Here is a 25,787-nt window from a genome sequence, read left to right as displayed (position 1 = left end):
TTCTTCTTTCGCGCACGTGTGCGTGATCCGTGCTATCAGTGCTGCTCCGCTGCGCACGCTTTTCTTGCTGTGCGTGTGTGCGTGGGCCTCGACCGGTCGTGATACCGAAGTTCGTATCACCCGTAGCGAAAAGAAAAAGTGTTTGGAACATCCGATCATTTGCCCACTGAACGCAAAGCAATTCGGCCGGGGAATTTTATGAATTCGTATCACACCGAATTTCGTATCAGCCGAGTTCGTATCACCGAGATTCTACTGTAAGTGGTGGGATGTGCACGGGAGCCTTGCGATTGGAGCTGGATACCATGAATGTTGTCTTTGAAGGGTTGATCTGCAAGCAATTACGATGACACCAGTGTAAAATATTACTGAGATCAGCAATCAGCATAGATGCTAATGAGTGGATTGATTTATCAGTAGCTAATATAGTGGTATCATCGGCATAAAGAAACGGTTCTGATTTAGCAAGACAACTAGGTAGATCATTAATATATATTAAAAACAGCAGAGGGCAGAGAATAGAACCTTGAAATACACCTGTATTATATGTATTAGAAATCGACACGGCTTGTTCTCTGTATAATAAGGAACTTTTGATGAGATTGAGAGGTGGCCCTACTACCGCTACAGCTTCTAGTTTAGTTAGTAATATAGAGTGGATGATAGAATCGAAAGCCTTGGTTAAGTCAATAAATACTGTCCCAGAAAAGCATCCGTTATCAATGGCAAATTTAATTTTGTCAGTGACGGCAACCAATGCTAAGTTAGTTGAATATCCCGAGCGGAACCCAAATTGATGAGGTGAAAGTATATTGAACTTTGAGAAGTAACTAGTTAGCCACTGTGCTGTGCACCTTTCGATTACCTTGCTAAAAAAAGGTAAAATGGCAATAGGGCGGTAATTCGGGATAAAATGAAGCGACTTAAACATTGGAAGGAGTGATTACATTGAGATCTTTAGGCACATCATGTGACATCAACTCGGCCCCGATATTGCAGGCGCCGTCTCACAGTTGAAACCCATGCGACACACCAGGAAAAATTTAGTCTATTTACTGGGAAGAAGCAAATTCCCCAGAGTAGAGTGAGCGTTCAGGAAACTAAGCAGTCCACATGGCCATTCATAGCATAACAAACATGTGGATATATAGAAGGGAATTAGAGTTGTGGAACTATTGACATTTTTGAATACGAACCAATTAACAATAGGGGTAAAAAAATGCCTTCGAAAGTCGGATCAAATATCGAATGTCTGATCAGTCAAAAAAGAATGAAAAATTATAAATAGCAGACATTGTTCACCTTGTTTATTTCAAAATTCATGTGGCATTTGCAATAACCTGGGGTGTCCCCATTCCAAAATACCTACATCGAAGTCTTGCGCTGCAAGGAAAGCAGGGCATCAACTCACTAGAATTGCACAGAAGCATACAGCTGACTGAAAAATCCAGTACTACAGTGAAAGCTCGTTAATTTGAACCTCAATAATTTGAAACTTCGGATAAATCGAACTACACTACTTGATCCGGCTATGCACCATAGAGATCTGCGTACAAAAAAGCCTGTTAATTCGAACACCAGTTGATTCCACTACGGATAATTAGAACTAAGCGGCGCCGCATCTGGGCGGCTCGGCGCACAGCACGTGGCGAAGAAAAAAAAAATTGCTTCCGCAAAAGAGCGGCATAGTTAGAGGCCACGCACATCAGAAACGAAGACGGAACTAACCAGGCAAAACCATGGAAGACTGGGTGGCGCGGCGGCCGACGCCGTCGGTGGGTAGGGGCGCGGCCGCCCGCTCTCTCTTCCGCACAACCTCTGAAGCTCGCAACTTAATACTCGTTAATTCAAGCCCAGTTAATTCGAAAATATGCATAAGTACTGTCAACGCATTCCCAGGAAATGCGCATGAACGACTATAACTTTGGACAGGCGCTACAGGTTACGCATTTTTGTTTTTTGTTTTCAGAGTCATTCATCCTTCCACCCATAAGTCGTCAACGGAAGCAAGCGCGCGGCCCCGATCAATGGCGCCAGCTTTTAGCATCATTCACTAAATAAAGAGCATTTGTTGCTACTGCGCATTCCAATGACTAAGTGGTAGATAGTAGACGGTGCATGCCCTAATCGCCCATGACATGAAAAACTGAACATAGTGAAAACAAGGCTTGCACAACCGGACAAGCGCTGGCACTTTGCCAAGTTCGTTTCCCCACTTTGTTAGAGCTAATGTCAAAAGGTAAACACACTGTGATGTTGTGATGTTATCGTTACGCAGCATCTTGCCGCACTGCCAAGGGATGAGCTGTGGATAGTGACGGCGCGAAACGGAGGGACTCGCTAACGACTGACACCTTTTTTTTTGTCATATTCTTAGGCAAAAATCGAGGGTGGGCGGGTTCATCGTGCGAGTGGGTTTTTATGCGAGTAAATATGGTAAATTTACTGTAATGCAAATGGTCCTCGTCAGTCAGTTTTTTCGAGGTAGTTCAAAAATTCGAGCATGGCATAATTCGAATTTTTCCCCTGGTCCCGTGAAGATGGAGTTATACTACATACGAGCTTATACTACATATATTTTATACAGGATATTGCATCCCGATTTTAAGGCGAAAGCCTTTATCAGCTTATGAGTGTGTGCTTGTCCGTCCATGGAAAGTGTCACACTCAGCCTGTCAAGTAATGAAGATGGGGGTTCTGTTTAACCTTAAAGAAAAAAATCATCCTCCACCAGGAACCGAATTCCTACCCTTCCGATCACCAGCTGAGTTTGATAACCAAATAAGCCATGCTGGGAACGTGAGAAACTCATAATTACTCGCGTATACCCGCCCCTGCATATAACCCGCACCTCTAACTTTCAACTCTGCGAAATAAAAAAGAAAGTCCTCACATATAACCCGCACATTTATCTGAATAGAAAAAAAAGACCACTAGAAAGATACAACTGCAGACTCTATGATCATTTAGTTTTCAGAACACTTATTCAAACGACCGCCACGTCACGAGTTATCCGATTCTCAACTGTCGTTGCTCTCACTGCTACCATCCGAGGCTTCATCGCCACTCTCAAAGACGTAGTCGTCCTTGGAGCCATCTAAGCTGTTACCGATGGCACATTTTTTTGAAGCTCTTATGCACCTCGGCCGGTATCGCTTTCTACCTGAGACAGCAAATGGTTGTGCTCCTTCTGAAGTCTCATGACATGTCGTTGAAAGCTCAACAGTTTTCAGGAAGCCACTGGCACACTGTTGTTCACTGCCGCATCAAAAATTCATGTCGTGTTATAAAGCATTGAAGCCATCCACTGCTTGCACGAAACTCGTGTGCAATGTTCATTTCCCAGGCCAGCCTCAGGGCTTCCATTTGAGCCATCTCTGTCGAAACAGCGTGGCTACCACCCCTCTGCTTCTCAATGAACTTGACAAGCTGCATCTCGAGGTGGGGGCACGAGCTAGTCTTCAGACCACGAAACGCTCGCCTGTCCCAGTTTGTTGTTTCAAGACTATCTTTTTTTCTTCCTCCAGTTGCGAATGTACGACTCGTTGACATCATGTTTTGCTGCAGCTCTGTTGCCAATTTCTTCTGCAATAGCTACAATGTTTAGCTTCTCTTTCACTGTGAAAGACTGCCACCAAGTCACACTCATGGCGGCAAAACAAAGCAGGCCAACAATGCAAACTTGGTTGACGTGGTGACCTAGCGCCTGACAAAAGGCCCAACAACCACTGGCTCAACAAAGCACAACCAACGGCATGGAGAATACCGTATTTACTCGCATAATGATCGCACTTTTTTTTTTAAAATACTGACGCAAATTTCGGGGTGCGACCATTACGTGGGGTAAATTTTCTACAAAAAATTTTTGAGCACCGAAAACGCAAACAAGTTGCAGGTCAGACGTCTTAGAACATATATCTCGATTACAACCAAAAATAAAAGCTGAGTAAGGCTTACCTTCGCAATAAACACGCACATTAAGCATCACATGGAGTGCACAATGCCCATTTATTTTTTTTCGTCAGTACTCTTATCAAAGTCTGAATCCTCGCCATCCTCGTTTTCACTGCTGCACGACTCATCGGAAACGGCAGTGTCGTCGCTGGGAGCATCTTCACAATCCCACAGGAAGTCATCTTCCGTTCCATCCAAAGCGTTAGATATGCCTGTCTTCTTAAAACTTTTAGCCACTACCTCGTCGGGGATACTGCTCCACGCTTCTGTGATCCACGAGCACGGCATCTCCACGGATGGCCTTCTAATCTTTCCGCTCGGCATCAAATCATGCTGGCCCATCGCCATCCACTCAGCATAAAGTCGTCGAACGTTGTCCTTGAACGGTTTGTTCAAAGACACGTCGAGAGGCTGCAGCAGCGAAGTCAGGCCGCCAGGAATGACTGCAATGTCCGTGAGCAGCTCTTTCAGCTTGGCACGCACGCTGTCCACAAGGTGACCCTTAAAACTGTCCAAAACCAGAAGCGAGGGAAGCAGAAATGCTCCTGGTCTTCTTCTCCAAACAGTCTTGATCCAGTCGACCATCAGGTCTGCAGTCATCCACCCTTTCATCTGTGCACGTATATGGATGCCACGGGGAAAGTTTCCCTTCGGAATAGTCTTCCGTTTGAAGATCACATATGGTGGCAGCTTCCGCCCGTCGGCCGTCACAGCAAGCATGACTGTGCATCGCTGTTTTTCTGCGCCAGACGTCTTCACGAGGATGCTCCGAGCACCCTTCTCGTTCACAGTTGTATTCCGGGGCATGTCGAACGTCAGTGGAGTTTGATCGGCGTTTCCAATTTGCGACATGAGGTAACCGCATTTTTCGCGAAGCCTAGTGACGAAGTGATGGAAGTCTATCACTTTGCTTTCATACGCGGCTGGGAGCCGCTGGCACAACGACGCCCGCCGCCTCAGGGAAAGTCCATTCCGTCGCATAAAGCGAGTCGTCCAACCGGAGCTAGCGCGGAAATCCTTTGCGGCGATTCCCAGCTTCCTGGACATTGTGCGCACCTGCGTCTGTATCATTTCTAATGACACTGAACAACCATCCTTGCGCAGGTCCCTCACGTATTCTAGGACCGCCTCCTCAACACGAGGGAACTTGCCCGTTTTGGGTCTACGGAAAGCCCGCCGTGTCTTGTTCGTAGCCATCAGCTTCTCGCGCTGCTTCTTCCAATAGCGTATCCTCATTTCGTCCACGCCGAAATGCCTACTAGCAGCGCGGTTGCATGCTCCAGTGCATAGTCGACAGCCTTGAGCTTGAACGTGGCGGTGTAACTGGCATACCGCCCCATGGTGAAATGGCGTAAACTCGCACAAAAACACAAAGCACGCTACGACGCTGCCGAATTGCAAAATGGCGAACGACGCAAAGCATGGAATCATGGGAACTCCATCGTTACTAGACTAGTTTGGGAACTCGTCGGAATGCATGCGGGATGACTGCAGATCAACCACCAGGTGGCTCCATGTTCGGGGTGCGATCATTATGCTGGGAATTTAAAAAATGGAATTTTGACCTCAAAATTCAGGGGTGCGATCATTACGCGAGTGCGATCATTATGCGAGTAAATTAAACAGGCTATGCTATAGATGTGGATTTGGCTATGCCTTTTGTTGGCTCCTTATCGGCTTGACAGCCATCGATGGTGGACTACATGGGGAGCCCGAGCATTGCCATGTAGCCGACAACCAGTGCAGTACAGTGAAACTGTGGTGAATTCGAAATTCGACCACTGTCCTCCCCCCCCCCCCCACCCCAAATTATTCGCAGTTAACCCGCAACCCCACTTTTATTGCGATAGCAATACTACGCCAGGTATCGGCCCGTTGCATAGTCATTGGCCACAGTCATGAAAGACCTTGAACAGCCGTGAAGATGACGAAGAATACGAAGAAGACAACGAAGAAGAAGCAGACGACGAAGATGAAGACGAAGAAGAAAAAGACGACAATGACAACTGCAAAGAAGTAGACGAAGAAGAACGCATGGTCACCCGCAGCTAATGCTTTCGCTCCACATTCGGTTCAGCAGCATTGAACCCTGCTCATTTATATGTGGGCTGGTAGCTTACGCTCTCGCGTCATACTCTTAAAAGATGAGCTTAAATGTTCCAATAATGTAGCACCTTACACTAATAGGGCGTGATAGGGGAATAATGTAGCAGGCAAAAGAAGCTTCCGCCGTTGCTTTCGCAATTCAACTAGAGTTAACCAAAGCCAAACCACAACCAATTTTTTTAAATGCATTATTTCAAATTTTTGGTGCGGGTTATACGTGAGTAATTATGGTATCTTAGTTCTCCTTGTCTTGCGTTCTTGACAACTTCATGGCAACTTGGCATGGTAAAAGGGGGTGCCGCTAGTGTTGACGTCATGCCAATGCGCTTGCCATGGAGACCACCATCGCTGATGTCATAGACATTCTAGCAACAATGCGACGTCATGGGAGAGGGCGGCGGCACGATGACGTCGTAGGAGAGAAAGCGGTAGCACAAAGAAAAAAAAACAGTTTGTATGCGTTGCCTTTGCTTCAGGTACTCCCGGCTTGTGTCAGAATGTCATGTGCCTATGAGAGCGCCGCACGATAGAAACGACGCTGTACCGCCAATCCCACCCTTGAACGAGCACTGCAACGTATGCACACCAAAGAACACCACTCAACAGGAGTGACGACGATGTACCATCTAATCTCACACTTGCAAGAGAAAGTGTGACAGATACTGCGCCTTTCCTTTTCTGTAAACCAATTATAATTATATCAGCACTTCAACGAATGTGCACCAAAGTAAGAAAAATTACATTGTGCAGCACGAGCATGGCCTTGCTAGCAAACGCTCTGCAAGGGGCGCGCGATATACCATATGCAGCAGCAAAGCTCACGATTTCAAACTTCTTCAATGCAGATTCCGGAGCGCTCTAGGATTTTTTGTGTTTAGGGCAGACCTGCGTGAAATCGGTGGAGCTGTCAACTGCTGCTGAACACAATAAATTCTTATTAATATGGCCTTCAGGGTACAAAAAAATTCTCCTAATTAGCCGAAAGCTGAAATCATCAAATGGGCTTGAAAAATCTGTCAAAAACTGCTTGCATCACAGCAATTTTATCTGATGATTGCCTGCATTTGAGATGAAACCCTAGTGTGGACGATGTTTTTGCCTGTTTCGTCAAGTGGTTCTCTTTGCGCACACTGACGGGAAGGCCCTGTTCACAAAGCAGAAGGTTCCTCTTCACAAAATGGCCCTGTCACGTGTTGAGGATGCTCCATTGCACAGTATCAGTTGCGGTGAAGCGTGCAGTACTGTAAAACTGCGGTGAATTCGGAAATTTTGTAATATTTGAAAATTCAGAATACAGTAAAACCTCGTTGCAAGAGATGCTCAAGGGACCCGAAAAAGATGTCTCTTGTAAGCAAGGTATCTTGTAAAAAAAATTCTAAAAGCACTATATTGATCAGTTTACTGCACATCAGCATATAAATGCATTCACACGCATTACCAGGAAATTGTTCAGGAAAGCTTAAAGAAGTTATTCATATTATGTAGTATGTGCTTTTGTGAATGCAAACTGTATTCTTTCTCAGGTTCTGGAGGCAAAGCACATCACTTTGCAAGCCTTGCTGTTGGTCTAATACCTTTGAAGCACTGTTACAAGCTTGTTACCCTCAGATGCTGACACTTTTCCTCTGAAATGTCCTCATAGTCATCCTCTATGGCACATGTGCCATTTACTTGCGCGAGAATTGCACACTCTGTAAGCTCTTCGGAAGCACACAAGATCCACATCTGCAGATACGAGTTCCTCAAAAGATTCTGATACCTCAACAGTCTCTTGGATGCTGGACCAAGCTTTATCTTCAAGGAAGCTTTCCACAGTATCCATATGTGAGCCCTCTTACAGCATGTCACTACATTTAAAGGCTGCTTGTATGAAACAGTTTTTCACTGCTTCGCTTCTCAGGCCATTCCAGACACCTGAAATCACCTGAACAGCAAACTTTGCATCAATTACTATTGTACAGTCTTGCCTTGCCAAGCAACAGCCTTTCTAACAACCTTGTTTTGTACAGCAACTTGACAGAGTGCATAATGCCTGTGTCTGTTGGTTGAAGGTAGGGTGTGGAGTTCGGAGGGAAAAAATAACTTTGGTGGCATTGAGCACGAGACTTTTTTGCAGCAAGAAGCATTGTGCACAAAGAGAAAGGCATCAGGGTTCTGAGCTTTCATCTTGTGATCAAATTTTAACGATGAGGAGTTAAAAATGCTGGATGTCATTTATGCATTTTGATTTGCTTCGTAGGTGACAGTAATGCGATGCCAGTGACTGAAACAACGAGGTCGCTTTGACCTTCCAATCATGGGGAAGCGCTTCCTTCTCAGTTCCTGAGGCATTACAACACAAAGGATGCTAATATGGAACAGAATTTAGCTAAGGGAATCTAAGCGCATCATGTATGAGCTGATACTCTTAAGCTGCATTGCATGAGCCCACCTGGGTTGTGTCTCTTCTAAATAGTGAAGAATTTACTCTAGGGACTATGGGGTTGTACTAGGGGGATAAATGCGTTTTCCCCGTCTAATCGCGATTGACAGTACAAACCGCCGACCCCATCCAGTGATTGCGTGCACTACCGAGCGCACACCGACCACTGCGGGCCGTGCTCTTGGGAACAAAGGAACAACACGTGCTGACAACAAACAGGCATTTATTGCTGCAGTAACAACAAGAATACAAAGCACACTGAAGGCAAGCAGTAACAACATTGCCAGTACCAATAAAACACGCTAATGAATACAGGTCGTCTGACTCACCAGCAGGGCTACAGGCGAATGTTCGCCCACGCTAGGGCAGGGGATAAGCTCCGAGGCTAAACAAGACGGGTAAGCGGGATAAGTCCTCGCCGGCGACTGCGGAGTGCCGCGAGGAGACGTCCGCTTGAGTCCCGTTGCCGATGCCGAAGAGAACTCGCTTTCCAGCGTGCGCGACGCTGGCGCCATCTCTCGATAGTTAATGGTAACCACCAATGTTGACGCCATTTCGCGATAGCTAGTGTCACTACCACGAGGGAAAGCCGACTTTAAAGGGGAACGAGGGGGACCTGAAAAAGTTGCCCTTAGTAACCGAGTGTCTCTTGTAACCATGTCTCTTGCATGCAATGTTGTTAACATGGCAGACATAGGAAAACCAACCAAACCATTTTCAAATGTCTCTTATAACCAAGTGCCTCTTGTAACGAGATTTAACTGTATCAGTTTTTCGGATATGAATCAAATAACAAACACATTCAATTCATATTCGAAATTTAGAATATTTGCACATCCCTAAAGAGAATACAGGAAAACATGGGTGTTCATGCACTCTTTACTGTTCTGCACCTGCAGGTTTATCGCACTATATTATTTGCAGAGTCAATCGCATACGTCCTGGCCATCCTTCTAAAGGTGAAAACACAGAGCCAACAATCTGCGGTGTCCTCATTCCAACATATGCACACAGGTGTCTGGCACTGCAAGCAAAGAGGGGCATCAACTCACGAGGTGTGGTGACTTCCTTGCGGATGGCTGGCTGCGGAGGGCAGTCTGCAGCGGCCATAAACATGGTGGCCGGCTCACCGGGGGCACCCACGTGCAGCAGGACCTGGCACCAAGAACATCCAAGTCACTACCGTTATCCCAGCCAAGCTACCAAGTGAAGGACGAGGGTCTCCAGTCTACCACATCCGCTAAACTTCCTTCCTGCTTGCTTTGCGAAGTCACTCTATTATGACAAACAGCACGAGTCACCAGAACTTTCTTTAATACATAAAGTAGTCTGATATAAATAGATTGCTTAGAATGAGTTTCATTACCACATTTATTAAATACAATTGCGAACAGGCAAGAAAAAAAAAAAAACTCTGCCCTGTGGCTATCTGCATTATGTCATTTTCTGAATTGGACAACTCTCTTTTTAATACACAATACTGAACGTGTTCCTGGCAATTCTGAAGTGGCCTGTAACACCGAATTTCTTCTACTTGTGCTAGACATGGCAAGTGATATCCACTTTGCTGAAAAGTGGCATGGCCTGCCAATGCTTTATCCTCATATTAACCATGTCATGCTTGGCGCACCGAGCACCCAAAGGCAGAAGGTGCAGAAATCGGCAGCAACACAGCAACAACTGAAATCTCTATAGCTGCAGCACAGATAGAGTGCACGATAAGAACCTCAAACTATCCAGGTACAGAGCGGTCCTTAAGTACACTGACATGACTGTAGGTCATCGCTTGGCTAAGCGCAAGCCATGCGGAAGTGGTCGTGATCACAGCACCACCTCCTCACACACTACAGCGGCCACTCACAAGCCTTACACCATCAGTGGCGCAAAATGACGAGGGGAAGCGAAAACCATTGGTAGAATACAACTGGTGCTCTGTAATTTTTTTTGTACATTCTTAAAGGGTTATGAGGATTTCTCAACAAGTGTGCCAAGCACTCGTGAAAGCTTGTCCGACTATGACACAAACCTGTCGGTTCAGAACAGCGAAGCGATGACAGCCTAGACGTTGCGGAGGGTAGTACGTCTGGCACTACAACATTTATGGTGACGCGGTACTAAAGGCGAAAACTAAGAAAGTCTAGACTGATAGGTGAGTAAAACGTGGTAATAAATATGTTATTCTCACAGAGAATAAAGTTTTAATCAGCCGGAAAAATTGCGTAAAAGCAAGGTACTTGAGGCACCACCACTAGTGGATTAACGCAACTGCAGAAATGATATTTTCAACCGCTTTCCCAACGAATGCTATTCCACCACTGATGGATAACTACACCAAGCACAGCGAGTGTAGCCAAGAAGATAAAGTCTCCCGATTAAAATGACAGAAAACTGACCAGAGAGAGAAATGCTACATGCAAACACAAGCGCTGTGTTGGCCCTTGTGACACAATAAGTTCAGACCCGCAAGTTCTTAAAGGGATAGAGACACCAAATTACAAGATTGTGCAAAGCTTGTCACGCGCTTCATTTGTGTTCAAAGACCATCACAGTCAAGTATTAGGCTCAAGGAAGGCATAGAAAATATTTTAATCCTTTTTAAAGTTTGTGAAAATGCTCGCTCCCGCATTCTGGACTCATCGCTAGTGCAATGACTGTGACATAGGTTCACTAAAAAAACCATAATCAAGTATATTTGTGAAGTCATTACACAGTTTTCTGACGTAAGAGACGATGCTGCTGGTCGACTCGTTTCGACTTTTTTATTGCACCCGTACACAGCGGCTCACTGCAGAGTCGTCGTAACAGAGAACAGAGTGGCCGGCAGCGAAGCAGTGAGGCATTGTCTTCTTGGCTCTCTAAAGAGACAAATGTTATCAGGACCACTGCTAAACTCGCGTAATAGTAGTGTGCCTGCACAAGAGCGGAGCCTTCGGCAACGGCGCCTCCCGATGGTGCGCCAGGCGACGAACTGCACTGCTCTCTTCTGCCTGCCCTACTCATCGCTAGGCCTAGTCGGTTTCACCAGACGCCATTTCGTAATGGGTCAGCGACTCAACACTGTAATAAAGGTTTGCATCTGATAATAAAATAAGCTCGATAAAATGTGTGTATGAGTCCTCAATCGGCCTAATTTGCTCTCCACAAGTAGCGCCAATGACTGTTCCAGGCCGCTTGCAGCATTGCTCGGCACACCGGCGGTCACACCGGTGCTTCGTAGAGATTGTAAACGCGCTCTGCGATGTAAGCAATTGTCGATTTCAGTTCACTGTTGCCAAAACTATGCTCTACAGCCATTTTCATTCCCTAAAATTTGCTACTTTTTTTCTCAACAATCGTCAAGTTCGCACACATGAAAGTGGCCTTCAAAACGACGTACGAAAGCGGTACCTCAATCAGTGCGATTCAAACTACACACTCGAGAGCATTTACATGCACTCCTTCAAAGTCAAACCCTCTCCCTCTTTTTAACTCTCTCCAGCCGCTCGCATAGCCTAGGAATTTCGGCGAAATTGTGGCAAAGCGAGCGGCCGACATCGGCACTACTACGAACAACAAGCTGTCCGAGTTGGTGACAGCTGTTCGCAGGCAACAACGGCATGTTTCCGAATAGTTGGCGTGATGTGACAGGATCTCCAAAATGACGCAAACATCATGTTTACGCCACCGGAAGCAGTTGACCAACTGTTTCCATAGTGTGACTCTGCCATGAGAACATATGACGGAGTCGCACTGCAAAGAGAGCAAGACGATGGGCCTACTCGTTGACGTCATAGGTTTTTGGTCCGCGTGACATTTCAATGTTATGCCTTCTGTTTTTTGATGTCAAATAAAAGCCTGGCAACTACGAACCGAAACCAAAACTGCTGCAAACTAATAATAGGACAATAAAATTATGTAATGCGCTTTTGTGCTTCTAACACCATGCTCTATGCTTACAGAACCACTACGCACTATTTACAACGCAAAAGTACGGCATAAAAATTTGGTGTCCCTACCCCTTTAACAGCAATCATATCTGCTGTGCTTGACAGGCGGATGGCGAAGCGGTTTTGTTTTCACTTCAGCCGACTAATTGGCTACTTTGAGCAGGTGAAAGGCATTATGAAATCTCTAAGCAACTTCTTTTTTAGTATGCACTTATGCAGATATGTGCACGTGTGTTTGTTATCAGCACGAGAGGCACAATGTCAGCGCACAGTCTTCCCAGTTTTTGCACAGTGGAAAGGCAAATGTGCTTTCAGATATGCTGAAAAATATCACCTGCATGCTCCATCACCTCTCATTTGTCTCGTTAAAGAAAAACTTCCCAGCATGGATTAGGTGTTGGCACACAAGAGAGCATTTGCTGCAACAAAAACATTCAACCAGCTGATGGGTGTTATCAAGGTTATGGGCAATGGGTATTCGTCAAGGTTATTCCCTGCCAACAGCTACAGTCAAATCTCGATATAACAAATCCCGCGGGACCGCGAAAAATCATTCGTTATTTTGAAATATCGTAACGAAAAATCTGCGATTATAAGCCAGCGCTCAAACCTAGGTATGAAAACGATGTACCTTGGCAGTAGGCACGTGTGTAGACAAGCAAAACCTCAAGCGAAAAGGTTGCACTAACTCCAAAGCTGATTTATTTGAAGAAATCCATTGTTTTCTTCTGCCGCATGCAGCAAACACGACCGCGCACTACATTACACCACTACAGTACATACACCGTCCACTTTCCGGAACACCTCATCGCGTGCATGATTGCACCGAGCGATGAAAGTACGGACTTTGCCCATGTGCAAAAAAAAAAAAAAATGAGTTTTTTTATGTCCCCATCTTCAATGCTCCCTCAGCTTTGAAAATCTTGTCGCGGCCTTTCATAATGATTGCGGCAGTCAATAGGGCAATGCTAGCTGTCTGCAGAGGCCGAATCGCTTTTTCCCTGCGTCGATTTCTTGCAGCGAAAGCAGCTGCGTTCATATCTCCTTGGCACTTCGCTGGCTAATATCATCGCCAACCTCTCACAAACTTCGCAATAAGATAATCAGCGGGAAAAAAAAAAAAAAACCGTCCCGCACACGCGAACGCACGAACGACCGAGTCGCGTACGGCACACAACACAGGTACAGTGCTCTAGAATATTGGGCAGTGTCTCGTGCGAGGGCGGAGCATGGGCTCTTTTTGCGATGACTGCTGCGCCATCGGCCAGGGGGCGCTTCGTGTAACAGGTGTGCGCAGCGAGCCGTCCGCTGGCTGCGCTGCCGTGAGCGTCGGCTCATCGTATCTGCACTGAGTGGTGCGCTTAATTCGATATTTAATGCTTGGTGATCGCCTATTTGCTTAAGAATTTTAACATTTCAACCATAATGCATTGTTCCATGGTCTGCGCGGCTGTATGGCGCTGTAATGCCAGCGACGATATTGGTACAGTGAACTAGAATATTTCACTGTAATATTGGTGCGGTGCGCCCTATTAGCCACGAGCTAAATACAGCTTAGGTCGCACTTCGCGTGTGTTATGAGTGCATCTCCTGTTTCCGAACCTATGTGAGTCTATTGCACACAATTGGATAAATGTGTTGCACAGAAAGAAATTAATTCGAAGCCTGCGGTGTTTCGAAACTCGCGAATCTGTCTGATTAGCAAAATGTTTGCTCTTGCGTTGTGGAAAAAAAAAAAAAAAAAAAAAAGAAAACAAAAAAAAACAAGGAATGTCATTCTGCAGACAGTCATTTATTCAGGTTCCAAACATGGCACAGCATGCAAATAATTGGTAGGCCGTACCGTCATTGACCACAAGCATACACTTCTGGGAAAAGAAATTTCCGCTTAACGACGAGCACTCACCAGCAACTGGTTGTATGCCTGTACCAGCTAGGGCACTACTGTAACCCCCTAACATGTTCAATTAGTGCCTCCGCCTCTACTGGATTTGAAAGGTCTTGCGAACAACTTTTTTCCTCTTATAGAAACTTCTGCCACAAGAGCCTCCTCACCCGATTTTGTGGCCGACATATCAATTTTGACAGCCTTTTCAGGGCCAATTTGCTACTGTCTCCGGCAGCATCCACCTCACATGCACTCGGCGTAGTGGAAAGCTTTTTCTCAGCGTGGCAAGGCGATCCTTGACCACATTTCGGGTGTTTTAGTAACCAGGCGGCAGGATCTGCTTTTCAGCCATGTAGTAGTGGATTCATACTAAACTTCTGAAGCTCTAAATCTCAAATGCAAAGGCGAGCACCTGTCCTCACTTCTTAACTAGTTGTGATAAAGTGGAAATCCTCATTGGCTTTTAATACAAGTGAGAAGCAAAACATGCAGCCTGGTTACTTTTGGTAAAGACGGCACATCCGTTTTTCTTGGCAAAATCCCCCCTGTTGGGATCCTCGGGACTGTCGCCGTCAGATGCCGGCTGCTCTTCATGAGCTAGCTTGTAAACACTGTCTCCTCTTCGCTGCATGAATTGTCTGTTCACAGATGTTCCCCACTTTCATTTTCTTTGGCAGCGACTTTGAAACAAATTTTGATGCGTCCGGAAAGAAGGTCGGAATGGCGTCATCAGTTAGTGTGTGACCGGCCTCTACTCTAGTTCACCGTTGATTGTTTTATACGTGCTCTGAATGAAAACGTGTTCTAAAAAGCGCTCGCACACATTGCTTGCTTCGTTCAGCACTCTGTCTGCTTTCTTGATGTTCTGTGACCAAATCTCACAGCGATCGGCGTCGATGGATACACGGAAGAGAGAGGAACTCCCTTGCACAAGCTGTAACCGCTGTTGCAGCCCGGCACTGTCCCTTGTGTCGCGTCGTCTTTCCGTCGTCGTGCACGCATTGCTTAGATGTTCCAAGTGGAGAGCACAGACGAGGTTTCAACAACACACCAAGGAAGCGCAACAAACGGCGAAGAACATGCAGAACAACGAAACACGAATTCCTCAAATCAACGCACGAAGACGGTCTGCGCTCGTCTTTGCATGCAAGCAAATGGAGCTCGGCTCGGTGCACCGCACCCCTTGGCACACCTGTTACTGGCAGCACCCTCTGGGTGTCACGCGCGCTTTCATCGCGGCGGCGACCTCGCTCCTCTATTGTTCCCCGGCGCGGACGACACACTGCCTAAGATTCTAGAGCACTGTAACACAGGAAGAAAAAAAAACGCAGGCAGCTAGGCCTGCTGGCTACTGCGTAATAAACCATAGCTTCATGGTGGCGCTAGGAGCTGGTCCTAGATGTCCTGATGATGATAGCTACAGCCCACGGACCATACACACAGAAACGGCGGTTTCTGTTTCGTTTCACGCGAGAGTTGCATGCTGCGGTGCTGTTAATTTTAGCCAAATTCGTAATACTGATGTTCCAAAATTATAGAACAAGAAATAAAATACGTTCGTTATTCTGAAATATAAGCTATTTTGAAATTCGTAATTCTGAAATAGTTTTACGTTGAAAACATGGCAAATCTGCCGGGGATTCTTAAAAAATTCGTTAATTTGAAAAGTTCGTTAATGTGGTGTTCGTAGTAACGAGATTTCACTGTATAGCAAGCAATCAAGACTACGGTTTGTGGAACGTAAAAACTGCAATGACCACAATAGCATCAACCACAAGGGTTATCTGCCGTTATACTTATTGCATAGTTAGTCAAAAACCGTGCAATAATCGACAGCCCAATGGGCCATTCGATGAGCTGGTACTTGGAAGTTCTATGCACACTTCACAACAACGCACTGAAGGCCACATGCTCATATCATTGTTGCTGATGTATACACGAATGCGACCGTCCATTTGTTCGACAATTCGTAACTGTCGTTAATAACTTCACGTAATTTTCTTCGCATTCGAGCAGCGTATGTCTACCATGCACATGCAATGCAGCAGACAGCAGCAGTCATTATGTGGGGGCTGAGTCGTAGTGGGCCAGCTGAAACACCTTGCCATCCGATCTGTGGAAGTGGCTCTGACTGGTCACAGCTATACTGCAAATGTATCATAGACATGATGTCACTGTAGCTCATTTCTCGTGGATGCTTTGAATGAGAAAATGTTTCAACACTTTCATTTGCGATTTTGTCTGCCAATGTCGCCATCTTTGCACACCGAGAAATTCGCCAGGACTGTTCTAGACTAACATTCTATCCATTTTACTTCCTTTAATATTTTCTTTCAGCAGTCCCTTTTAAAAAAGATATGAGCTTTGAATTGTTGCTGCATGCTTTTGTTGTTTAATGTACTCAGCAGCTATTACTAAACTGATGCCTTCATGGATTTGTGAAAATATCAAATAAATTGGTTAAATTTTGGTTAATCTGGCTCTGTGGGGGGCCCTCCTGCCCTGTACCCCCAATAGAGGTAACTCGTTGACGCACATATTGTGATGGTCTAAGAATACATTGGCTCTGAAGTGACGTTCCATTTTGCACATTCCATTCTGAGGTATAGCCTTCATCAAAAGTGTAAAGCCCGGGGGGTCCGCTTCTGAGCTGTGTAGTGGCGCTGATGTAGCATTAGTGGAGGTCTTAACCATTGTAGAGGGTAAGACAGAAAATCTTCTAACCACCAAAAGATTCGGAACACTGGAAATGCATTACAAGCCGCACGAAGTAACTCAGAAGCAGGCCCCCTGGGCTCTACAATTTTGACAAAGACCGTACATTTGGCTTTTGCTAACAAAGATACAACCCCAAAGGGTGTCTAAAGTAAAAAAACTATTGAAAATTTGTTTACAACTGTTCCTATGTCATACTTCAGCTTTTACATCCAAGCAATAACAGCACCACCACCACGTTTGGCTTTCCTCACAGAGAGGGTGCAATGGAATGCATTGTGAAGTACACCAAACTTGAGCAGGAATTTCGCAAGAACAAGCAGCTAAAGGATCTTTGTCAAAGCAATAGGACACACTTCACGAGGAAGTGAACTATTTTCTTTGCAGGGGAGCAGGGTGTGGTGAGCGAGCGTCCACAAAGGTGGACGCTCCACACGCTGCTGTGGACACCTCTGTGTGCCCCTTACTGAGAGCGGTCAATCCTCACCTGATGCTGTGGTGTGGGTCCCGGCCTAGGAAGCAGGAAACGCCCTGGGGCATTGACAGTCGGTGTCCCTTCCTGCTTGACCAGCAGCAGGATCTGCTCGGTAGGTGGGCGCGGTGGTGGCGGTGGTGGAGGGGGCCGCGGCGGCTGCCGGCTCTCCTCCCTGCATGCGGTGTGGTAGCACTGCTGGGTGTCGTAGCGCCACTGCCATGCCACAAAATTGTTACCACTTGGCACCACTTGAGATGCTGCTCTGAGGTGCACGTTGCCTCCATTATGTCTGCTGCATGACACAGCTTTTCTACTAATCTACAATATTCCCAGTCGTGATGAAATAAACCTAGCCCTGTGTCACCTGCAGACCCCTTGCACCCAACACAAACCTACTACACTCATTTAGCCATCCAAATGTATGCACACCACCCTGTAAAGTCTGCAGACAAATGACCAAGCCAGCACATTACTCAACACAACTGCATACTAAAACTGAGGAAAGCAATGGCAATCCTTCAAAGGGACCATCAATGGGTTCTCTTCCTTCATTATAAAGCAATCATGAGACCAGTTCTGGAATATACTCTTCATTAAGCATTGCCCGTAATATGCCAAGCTGCTACAAAACCTCAAAGTTAGTTTAATCTGTTCAGCAGGTACTCTGAAAATGAATTTTTTTAGTTCCTTCATGAATAGCTTGCTGGTCTGGCAACTGGCGTAATCACTGCCGACATAAACCTGCTCTGCTGCATGCCACAGAAACCAGTATTGATGTAACCGCAGTTAGGCTATGTTGAGGCTCAAACCATGGTTAGGCCTCTAATTGTGGTTATCACAAATCGAACACAGCAATCTTTGTCAGCATCATTAACCAAGAATGGCGCCTTAATGCAGCCCTCGACAGCACAGCAACAATGCACTTCAGTCCCATCAGCCCCATCCTGTGCTTGCAGCATCGTTTGCATGGCGTGCTGTACAATGCAATGCGGAAAAAAGCCCGACCCAAGTGCATAATGGAAGTATAGAAGTTCACAACAATTACAACATCATATGCCACATGCTTACTACAACTATACTGGCTTGCACACTGCCTACAAGCACAGCAGACGGTGCTCTGGCCATGTGCTACTCCTTCTCCTCATTGGTAGGCCTAGACTGTTTCACATCAAAGCCACTGTGAAGAGCACTTTGGAATTGATTCGTGCTATAGTAAATGATCAGCTATTATGAAACTGCCCAACTATCAATCCAACTGTCTCGTAGTATTGGTAATTTTAGTGATGCCTAGCAGTGAAGCACATGCATAAGTATACCGGATGATTCAGCGCTGCACCACCTGCATCAGCAGCAGCTTCAATGCGGCTGCAAACAGAACTTTGTTTGCATCACAGTTATCACTCACTGCAGGTCAGTGATCCATTTATTTTTTACATTCCTTTATGGCAGAGGCAAAACGTTTTGGCACACTTTTTTGATGCTGGCGCAAGGGATCCGCCACATCAATGACGCTAACGGCTTCTAGAAGGCGTGGTAGTGCTACAATCAGACGAACACGAGACATTTAGTATCATTTTGTGTTATTTTTACTTCACTGCCCATCTCCTTCCTGCCTTAAATTGACTGTCAGCACCCACCTGTGGGCCCTTCTTCCTGTGCCTTCCCCATGCACTTTCCACTTCCCAAGTTCCTAAAATGGTTTCTTGGAGAAGTCTATTACATATTAAAGTCTCCATATGTTTCTATTGAAAAAGAATATTGAGCATTCTGGAGGCCCATCAATGCACTAGTCAGTAGGAGGCGATTTTTGGCTCTCCTCAAGGACCTGTTCCGCGAACCACATGTACAGTCTTGGTCAAAAGTCCTGAAGCCAAAAGCTTTTCGCCCCAGCCGCAAAATGGAGCATTACAGCAACATTAAAAGTCCAAGGGCTTTTAAAATGCTAGGATATGGCTTTTTTATTACCGCAAGAAACTATGCCAAAACATTTCACGGTCTTTTAGTCTTTAGCAATGCCGTGAAAGCTTCATTTTATAGTTGATACGAAAATCCTTTGGCTTCAGAACTTCTGACCAAGACTTTAGTACATGCAAACAAGCATGCAGTGAGCTGACGGGAACTCCAGAAACTTTACCTTCCTGAATGAACTACTGCTGGGATGCTTCCATCTTCAGCCCTTTTGTTCAAGTAATCAGGTATGACTGCCGCAGACAACTAGCCCAGTGACACAACTAAACCAAACTTACTGAGCCGTGATGAGCACTGTCCTTCTATTCATGGAAATTCTATGTGTAGCATCAGCTTTCCCTGGCCCTTGGTTAAGACGGAAAGCTTCACTACCTTCATTTATGCTCCCCTTGAAAGAAGTCGAGCATTCCTTGTCAAATGCACTGTGGCTCATTACTGTACTGTTAAAAGAATGTTCCAAAATATTTCAGACAAAAAAAAAATCCTTTGGTACATGTGACCGTCCTCAGGATCTTTGTGGGAGAGAGCAAAACTAGACCTCATTAAAAACGTAAAAAAATGCCATCTTTGTATCCCATGACTTAAACTTCCACTGCTTCTTTTTTTGCAAACAAACCTATCCTTTGCATCAGCATGACAAGAATGGCAGTATGCAATTTTTTATCTATCTTTAGCTCAAAAGTATTAATCACTTTTGCAATCCCTATATATTGTGAGCCTTCTGTGGACCTTCTTTCATTTCTACATGCCATCATCATCTTCTTTCATTTGTACATACGATCATCATCGTCCCGCGGCTCCGGCTCCGGCGCGTGCCTGGGTTCGTGATCGGATTAAAACGCTAGACAAGGCTTGGCTGTCCTTGCCGCCACGACCTCGCCGTCTTGACCTAGCCTTCTTCCCCAAGTGGTGGAGGTGAGAATTGATCCCCTTGCTGTTTTGTGCCCTGCCTCTCGCTGGAGCTACGTTCCGGTCACTGTTTACCGCCTGCCACCATCGTTATGTCTACCGAGAGCACCCACGAATCGGCAGGACCCTCTACCTCGGCTGCACCACCCCCTCCAACTGTGCCCACACGACAACGCGACCCGCCGCTGTTCGCTGGTCGTCGCGACGAAGACGTCGACTGGCTGGACACGTATGAACGCTGCAGTAACTACAACCGGTGGGACGATGCTCTAAAATTTCTGAATGTTTCTTTCTATCTCATTGAGGTCGCCAGAACCTGGTTTATTAATCGCGAACCCCACACCACTAACTGGACAACATTCAAGCAGCAGTTCCGCCAATATTTCGCGGACCCAGCAGTTCGGACTGAGGTCGCGAAGAACAAGCTCGCCTCTCGCCTCCAAGGTCCCGATGAGTCGTATGCGTCTTACATAGAGGCCATACTTGCACTCTGCCGGCGTGTTAGTCCCACCATGCCGGAACCTGAACGCGTACACCACATCTTAAAAGGAATTAATTCTGTGGCTTATAATACCCTGATTGCCCAGAATCCGTCTACTGTTGACGCCATTATTGCGACCTGCCAACGCATCGATCAGCTGCAGTCCTCCCGATTGCAGCCCGGCATTGCTACTGGCCCGACCTATGCTGACCTGGATCTACGGGCACTGATTCGAGCCATCATCTGGGAGGAGCTCCAAGCCTTCAAGCCTGTCTGTCGACATGGGTGCGATCATTCTTCCGTACCTTCTAATGACGCCGGTCTCCGCAACATCATTAAAGATGAGCTGGCAACAATCACGCGACCTATGGCGTCCGACCCTCCTGCACCCCGCCCAGCATCGACTGACGCGCATGTTGCAGCATCACCCCCTCCTTTTGTTCCGCCGCCCCAACTGGCATCGCCCTACAACCACATCAACGCCCTGACGACGGCTCAGCCTACGCCACCCTATTACGCACCCTGGTGCCCCTCTCGCCCAGTGTGCTACTACTGTGGAATACGAGGACATATATCCCGCTTTTGCCGTCGACGTATTCAGAACGAGCGGCGTGGTTATGACGCCTTCAAAAGTGACGTACCCTCATATTATCAGCGACGACCTATTTCCAGCCCACCTCGAAGATCATCCCCACCTCCAGAATCCTCGTCTGAGCCTCGTGGAACCCATGCATCCCGACGTCGGTCCCTATCCCTATACCGCCGCTCAGTTTCCCCTCTCCAACCCGCAACAACTATCCCTGTCCGCCATCCGGAAAACTAAACGTTGCAGTTTCCGGAGGTCAAACTGCAGTCTGCGAACTTACCAAAAGTCCTCCAGATCGCCCGTATAATGTGATTTCTGTTTTCGCTGAAGGATTACCGGTCGAAGCATTGATTGATACAGGGGCTGCAATTTCTGTCATTCACGCTGATTTGTGCTACCGTTTGCGAAAAGTTACGACACCATATGATGGGCCTGAACTCCGTGGAGCCAATGACGTCCCTTTGCGCCCTTTAGCAAAGTGCACCGTACGAGTTGTTATTGACGGCGTCCGCCATCATGTGCAGTTTGCTGTGCTCTCACCATGTGCGCATCTGATGATTTTTGGATGGGATTTTTTGTCAACCGCTTTGGCGCTAATTTCTTGTGGCGACCGCGTTATCCATATGGCAGACAGCGATTTTTCATCTGAAGTTTCTGAACGACATCATCCCCTCGTTGCCGCCGCTGATACTGTTCTGCCTCCTCAGTGCGAAAAACTGCTCACCGTTGTTTCTGACCACATCGCTGACGGGGACGTACTCATCGCACCATCTTATCGTCATCTTGCACGCGGTATTGCCTTCCCGTCTAGTCTTGTGAGGTTGTGAAGGCTCAGCGACAGTAGCGGCTACTAACACTTCACATGAATCCCTCGTGCTCCGAAAAGGAACTTCTCTCTCCTGCATGGTGGATGTTCAACCTTTGTCCTTGATGGTGCTCACCGCCCCTCAGCCTCAGCACCGTGTTTCGACAGACGTCTCTCTGTTCTCCCAATGACTATTAATCCTAACCTCACGCCGAACCAACGCCGAGAACTGCTGACATTGCTTCGACAACACCAAGCCATTTTTGATGCCACTTCCCCACCACTGGGACGGACTAGTATTGCGCACCATCGCATCATTACTGAAGGTAACTCTATCGTTCGCCGACGGCCTTATCGGGTTTCCCTCTCAGAACGAAAAGTAATTGAAGAAAATGTAAATGACATGCTCCATCGCAATATTATTCGTCCCTCGACAAGTCCATGGTCCTCCCCAGTAGTGTTAGTTAAAAAAAAGGACGGCTCGGTACGTTTTTGTGTTGATTACCGCGCACTCAACAAAATTACCCGCAAAGATGTATACCCAATGCCAAGAATTGATGACGCCCTTGACTCTCTCCAAGGCGCCGAATATTTCTTGACTTTGGACCTCCGCTCAGGTTCTTGGCAAATACCTATGCACGAGGACGATAAAGAAAAAACCGCTTTCGCAACTCCCGATGGCCTTTACGAATTTAATGTTATGCCTTTCGGACTTTGTAACGCACCAGCGACATTTGAAAGGATGATCGATACTGTGCTTCGTGGCCTAAAATGGAGAACCTGTTTATGTTACTTGGATGATATTGTCATCTTTTAGTCAACATTTAACGACCATCTCACGCGCCTGAATGAGGTCCTCACGTGTCTCGCTTCAGCGGGCCTTCAGCTCAACACCAAGAAGTGCCACTTTGCACAGAAGGAAATTAAAATATTGGGCCATCTAGTCAGCCATGACGGCATTCGTCCAGACCCTGAAAAAATCATCGCGGTCTTGAAATTTGCTCGTCCACAACGGACTACAGAATTGCGCAGTTTTCTCGGCCTGGCGTCTTATTTCGGGCGTTTTATAAAGCATTTTGCAAGTATTGTTGCTCCACTTCATCAACTACTTAAAGCACGCAGCCCTTTCGTGTGGACTGAACAGTGCGAAGCTGCTTTTAATAGCCTGAAGCACGCCCTCACATCAGACCCTGTTCTTGGCCACTTCAGTGACAGCGCTCCAACCATCCTGCACACTGATGCCAGTGGTCTCGGTCTTGGCACTGTACTTCTGCAGCGCGATGCAACTTCGCGTGAGAAAGTGATTGCCTTCGCCAGTCGGACTATGACTCCAGCTGAGAAAAACTACACTATTACCGAACAGGAGTGCCTTCTGGGCTATCCAAAAGTTTTGCCCTTACCTATACGGTCGGCACTTCACAGTTGTGACCGATCACCATGCTCTTTGCTGGTTGTCTTCGCTCAAAAATTTGACAGGCCGACTTGGCCGTTGGATCCTACGCCTGCAAGAATACAATTTCGACGTCACTTATAAATCGGGTCGCCAACACCAAGACGCCGACGCTCTTTCTCGCTGTCCACCTTCGGAATCGGCTTGCTGTTTTTCTTCCCAATGCATTTCCACCTATGACCACAGCCGACCATCTCTTTCCCCTACGTATATCACAACAGTTTCATTTGACGACTCTGAGAACAAACACGCTCTCCGCTCACAGTAATTAGCCGATGCCTACTGCCGCCCCATCATCGACCGCCTTATTGGCGCTTCGGATCCACCCAATGCTCGGCTTCGCCGACAACTTCGCAATTTCAAGCTCGAAGATGGCATCCTACTCCGCTTCGTGTATTGTCCTGATGGAACTCGCTGGATCCCAGTCGTGCCGCGTGTGCTTCGCCCACGTATACTGGCGGCTCTCCACGATGACGCTACTGCAGGTCACCTTGGTGTTGACAAAACCTACGACCGCGTGAAAAAACGATTCTTTTGGCCTGGCCTATCTTCCAGCGTTGCCAAATACGTCGCATCCTGCCCTCTATGCCAACGTCGCAAACGGCCGACTTCTTCACCCGCTGGCCTTCTACTACCTGTTCCCTGTCCCGCCACGCCATTCGACGTAGTCGGCATCGATTTATATGGTCCCCTACCTCTCTCCGATGGGGGTAACCATTGGATTATAACAGCTGTCGACCACCTTACACGCTACGCTGAGACAGCACCTGTACCGACCGGTTCCGCTCAAGAAGTAGCAAATTTCTTTTTGCGATCAATTGTATTGCGTCATGGAGCTCCTCGGGTGCTCCTAAGTAACCGCGGGACGGCCTTCCTATCGACAGGCGTTGCCGAAGTTCCTTACGCGTCATCCACCCTTCATAAGACAACTTCGAGCTACCATCCCCGGACTAACGGGCTGACTGAGCGATTTCACCGCACCTTATCGGATATGATCTCCATGTACATCACACCGGATCATCGAAATTGGGACATTATTCTACCATTCGTCACTTTCGCCTATAACACAGCAGTACAGCGGACTAAAGGTTATTCTCCATTTTTCCTCGTTTATGGCCGTCCTCCCACTACAATTCTCGACGCTTCCTTCTTCTCCACGCCCGACTACTCCACATCGGTGCCTACCCAGTTCTTATCTCGTGTGGCCAGATGCCGTCATCTTGCCCGCCTCAACACAGCAGCGTGCCAGGAAGACCGCAAGAGTCGCTACGATTCTACGCATCGCGTGGTCTCTTATCGTCCCGGTGACGAAGTACTGCTTTATACTCCACTGCGCACCCCTGGCCTTAGTGACAAATTCCACCACCGCTACCTTGGTCCCTACAAGATCATCGGCCAAACTTCTCCAGTTAACTACAAAGTCCCGCCTGTTGATCCCCCAGCCGATCGACGCCACCGTGGAACTGAAACTGTTCATGTTTCTCGCTTGAAACCGTTTGTGCGCCGCGGTACATCGGTTAGTTAGGAGCGGCCAGGCTGGCCGCTTCCGACCCCCCGGGCAGATTGTGTGAGCCTTCTGTGGACCTTCTTTCATTTGTACATGCCATCATCATCTTCTTTCATTTGTACATACGATCATCATCGTCCCGCGGCTCCGGCGCGTGCCTGGGTTCGTGATCGGATTAAAACGCTAGACAAGGCTTGGCTGTCCTTGCCGCCACGACCTCGTCGTCTTGACCTAGCCTTCTTCCACAATATATATATAACCACCTCTCGTAGTCATTATCAATAAATAAAAGAATAATGTATATACACACAAGAAAATAACTAGAAGCTGTGAAAAAGGATATTTTGCTGCATACTCGGCTGCAAAAACATAAAAGACTGCATACTTCCTTGCCAATGTTATTGGCATCTCACAAAAAAATACTTGATTAGGCAATTTTAGCATTGGGCAAGAAAAGAAATTTCTTAATTTGAGCGTCTGTACTGTCAGTCACTGTTATGCTATTATTCCCCAGCACGGTACACCCGCACCAGTTCTAGAAAGGCATCTGGTGGTATGAGAAAAGCCTGTGCTTCTTGCGTGAATTTCTTACAGC

The 25,787-nt window shown here is 46.9% G+C and overlaps 1 protein-coding gene across 4 annotated transcripts in view; it reads right to left on the bottom strand.

Annotated features, from left to right (window-relative positions):
• The window catches only part of LOC146174661 (uncharacterized), a 61,234-nt gene that overhangs the window by 13,515 nt on the left and 21,932 nt on the right, over positions 1–25,787 (bottom strand). For all 4 annotated transcript variants that reach the window (XM_084583855.1, XM_084583857.1, XM_084583856.1 and 1 more), the window contains 2 exons: positions 17,499–17,658; positions 9,535–9,637 (listed from right to left, as the gene is read on the bottom strand). In XM_084583855.1, coding sequence (XP_084439981.1) covers positions 9,535–9,637; positions 17,499–17,658 — 263 coding nt within the window. The remainder of the gene's footprint in view (positions 1–9,534; positions 9,638–17,498; positions 17,659–25,787) is intronic.

Source organism: Amblyomma maculatum, chromosome 11, assembly GCF_055883805.1.
Source record: "Amblyomma maculatum isolate TAMU_Amacu chromosome 11, ASM5588380v1, whole genome shotgun sequence".
In the NCBI taxonomy this organism is placed as follows: domain Eukaryota; kingdom Metazoa; phylum Arthropoda; class Arachnida; order Ixodida; family Ixodidae; genus Amblyomma; species Amblyomma maculatum.
Note: the sequence above shows the minus strand (reverse complement) of the source record. Positions and strands in the feature narration are given on the sequence as shown.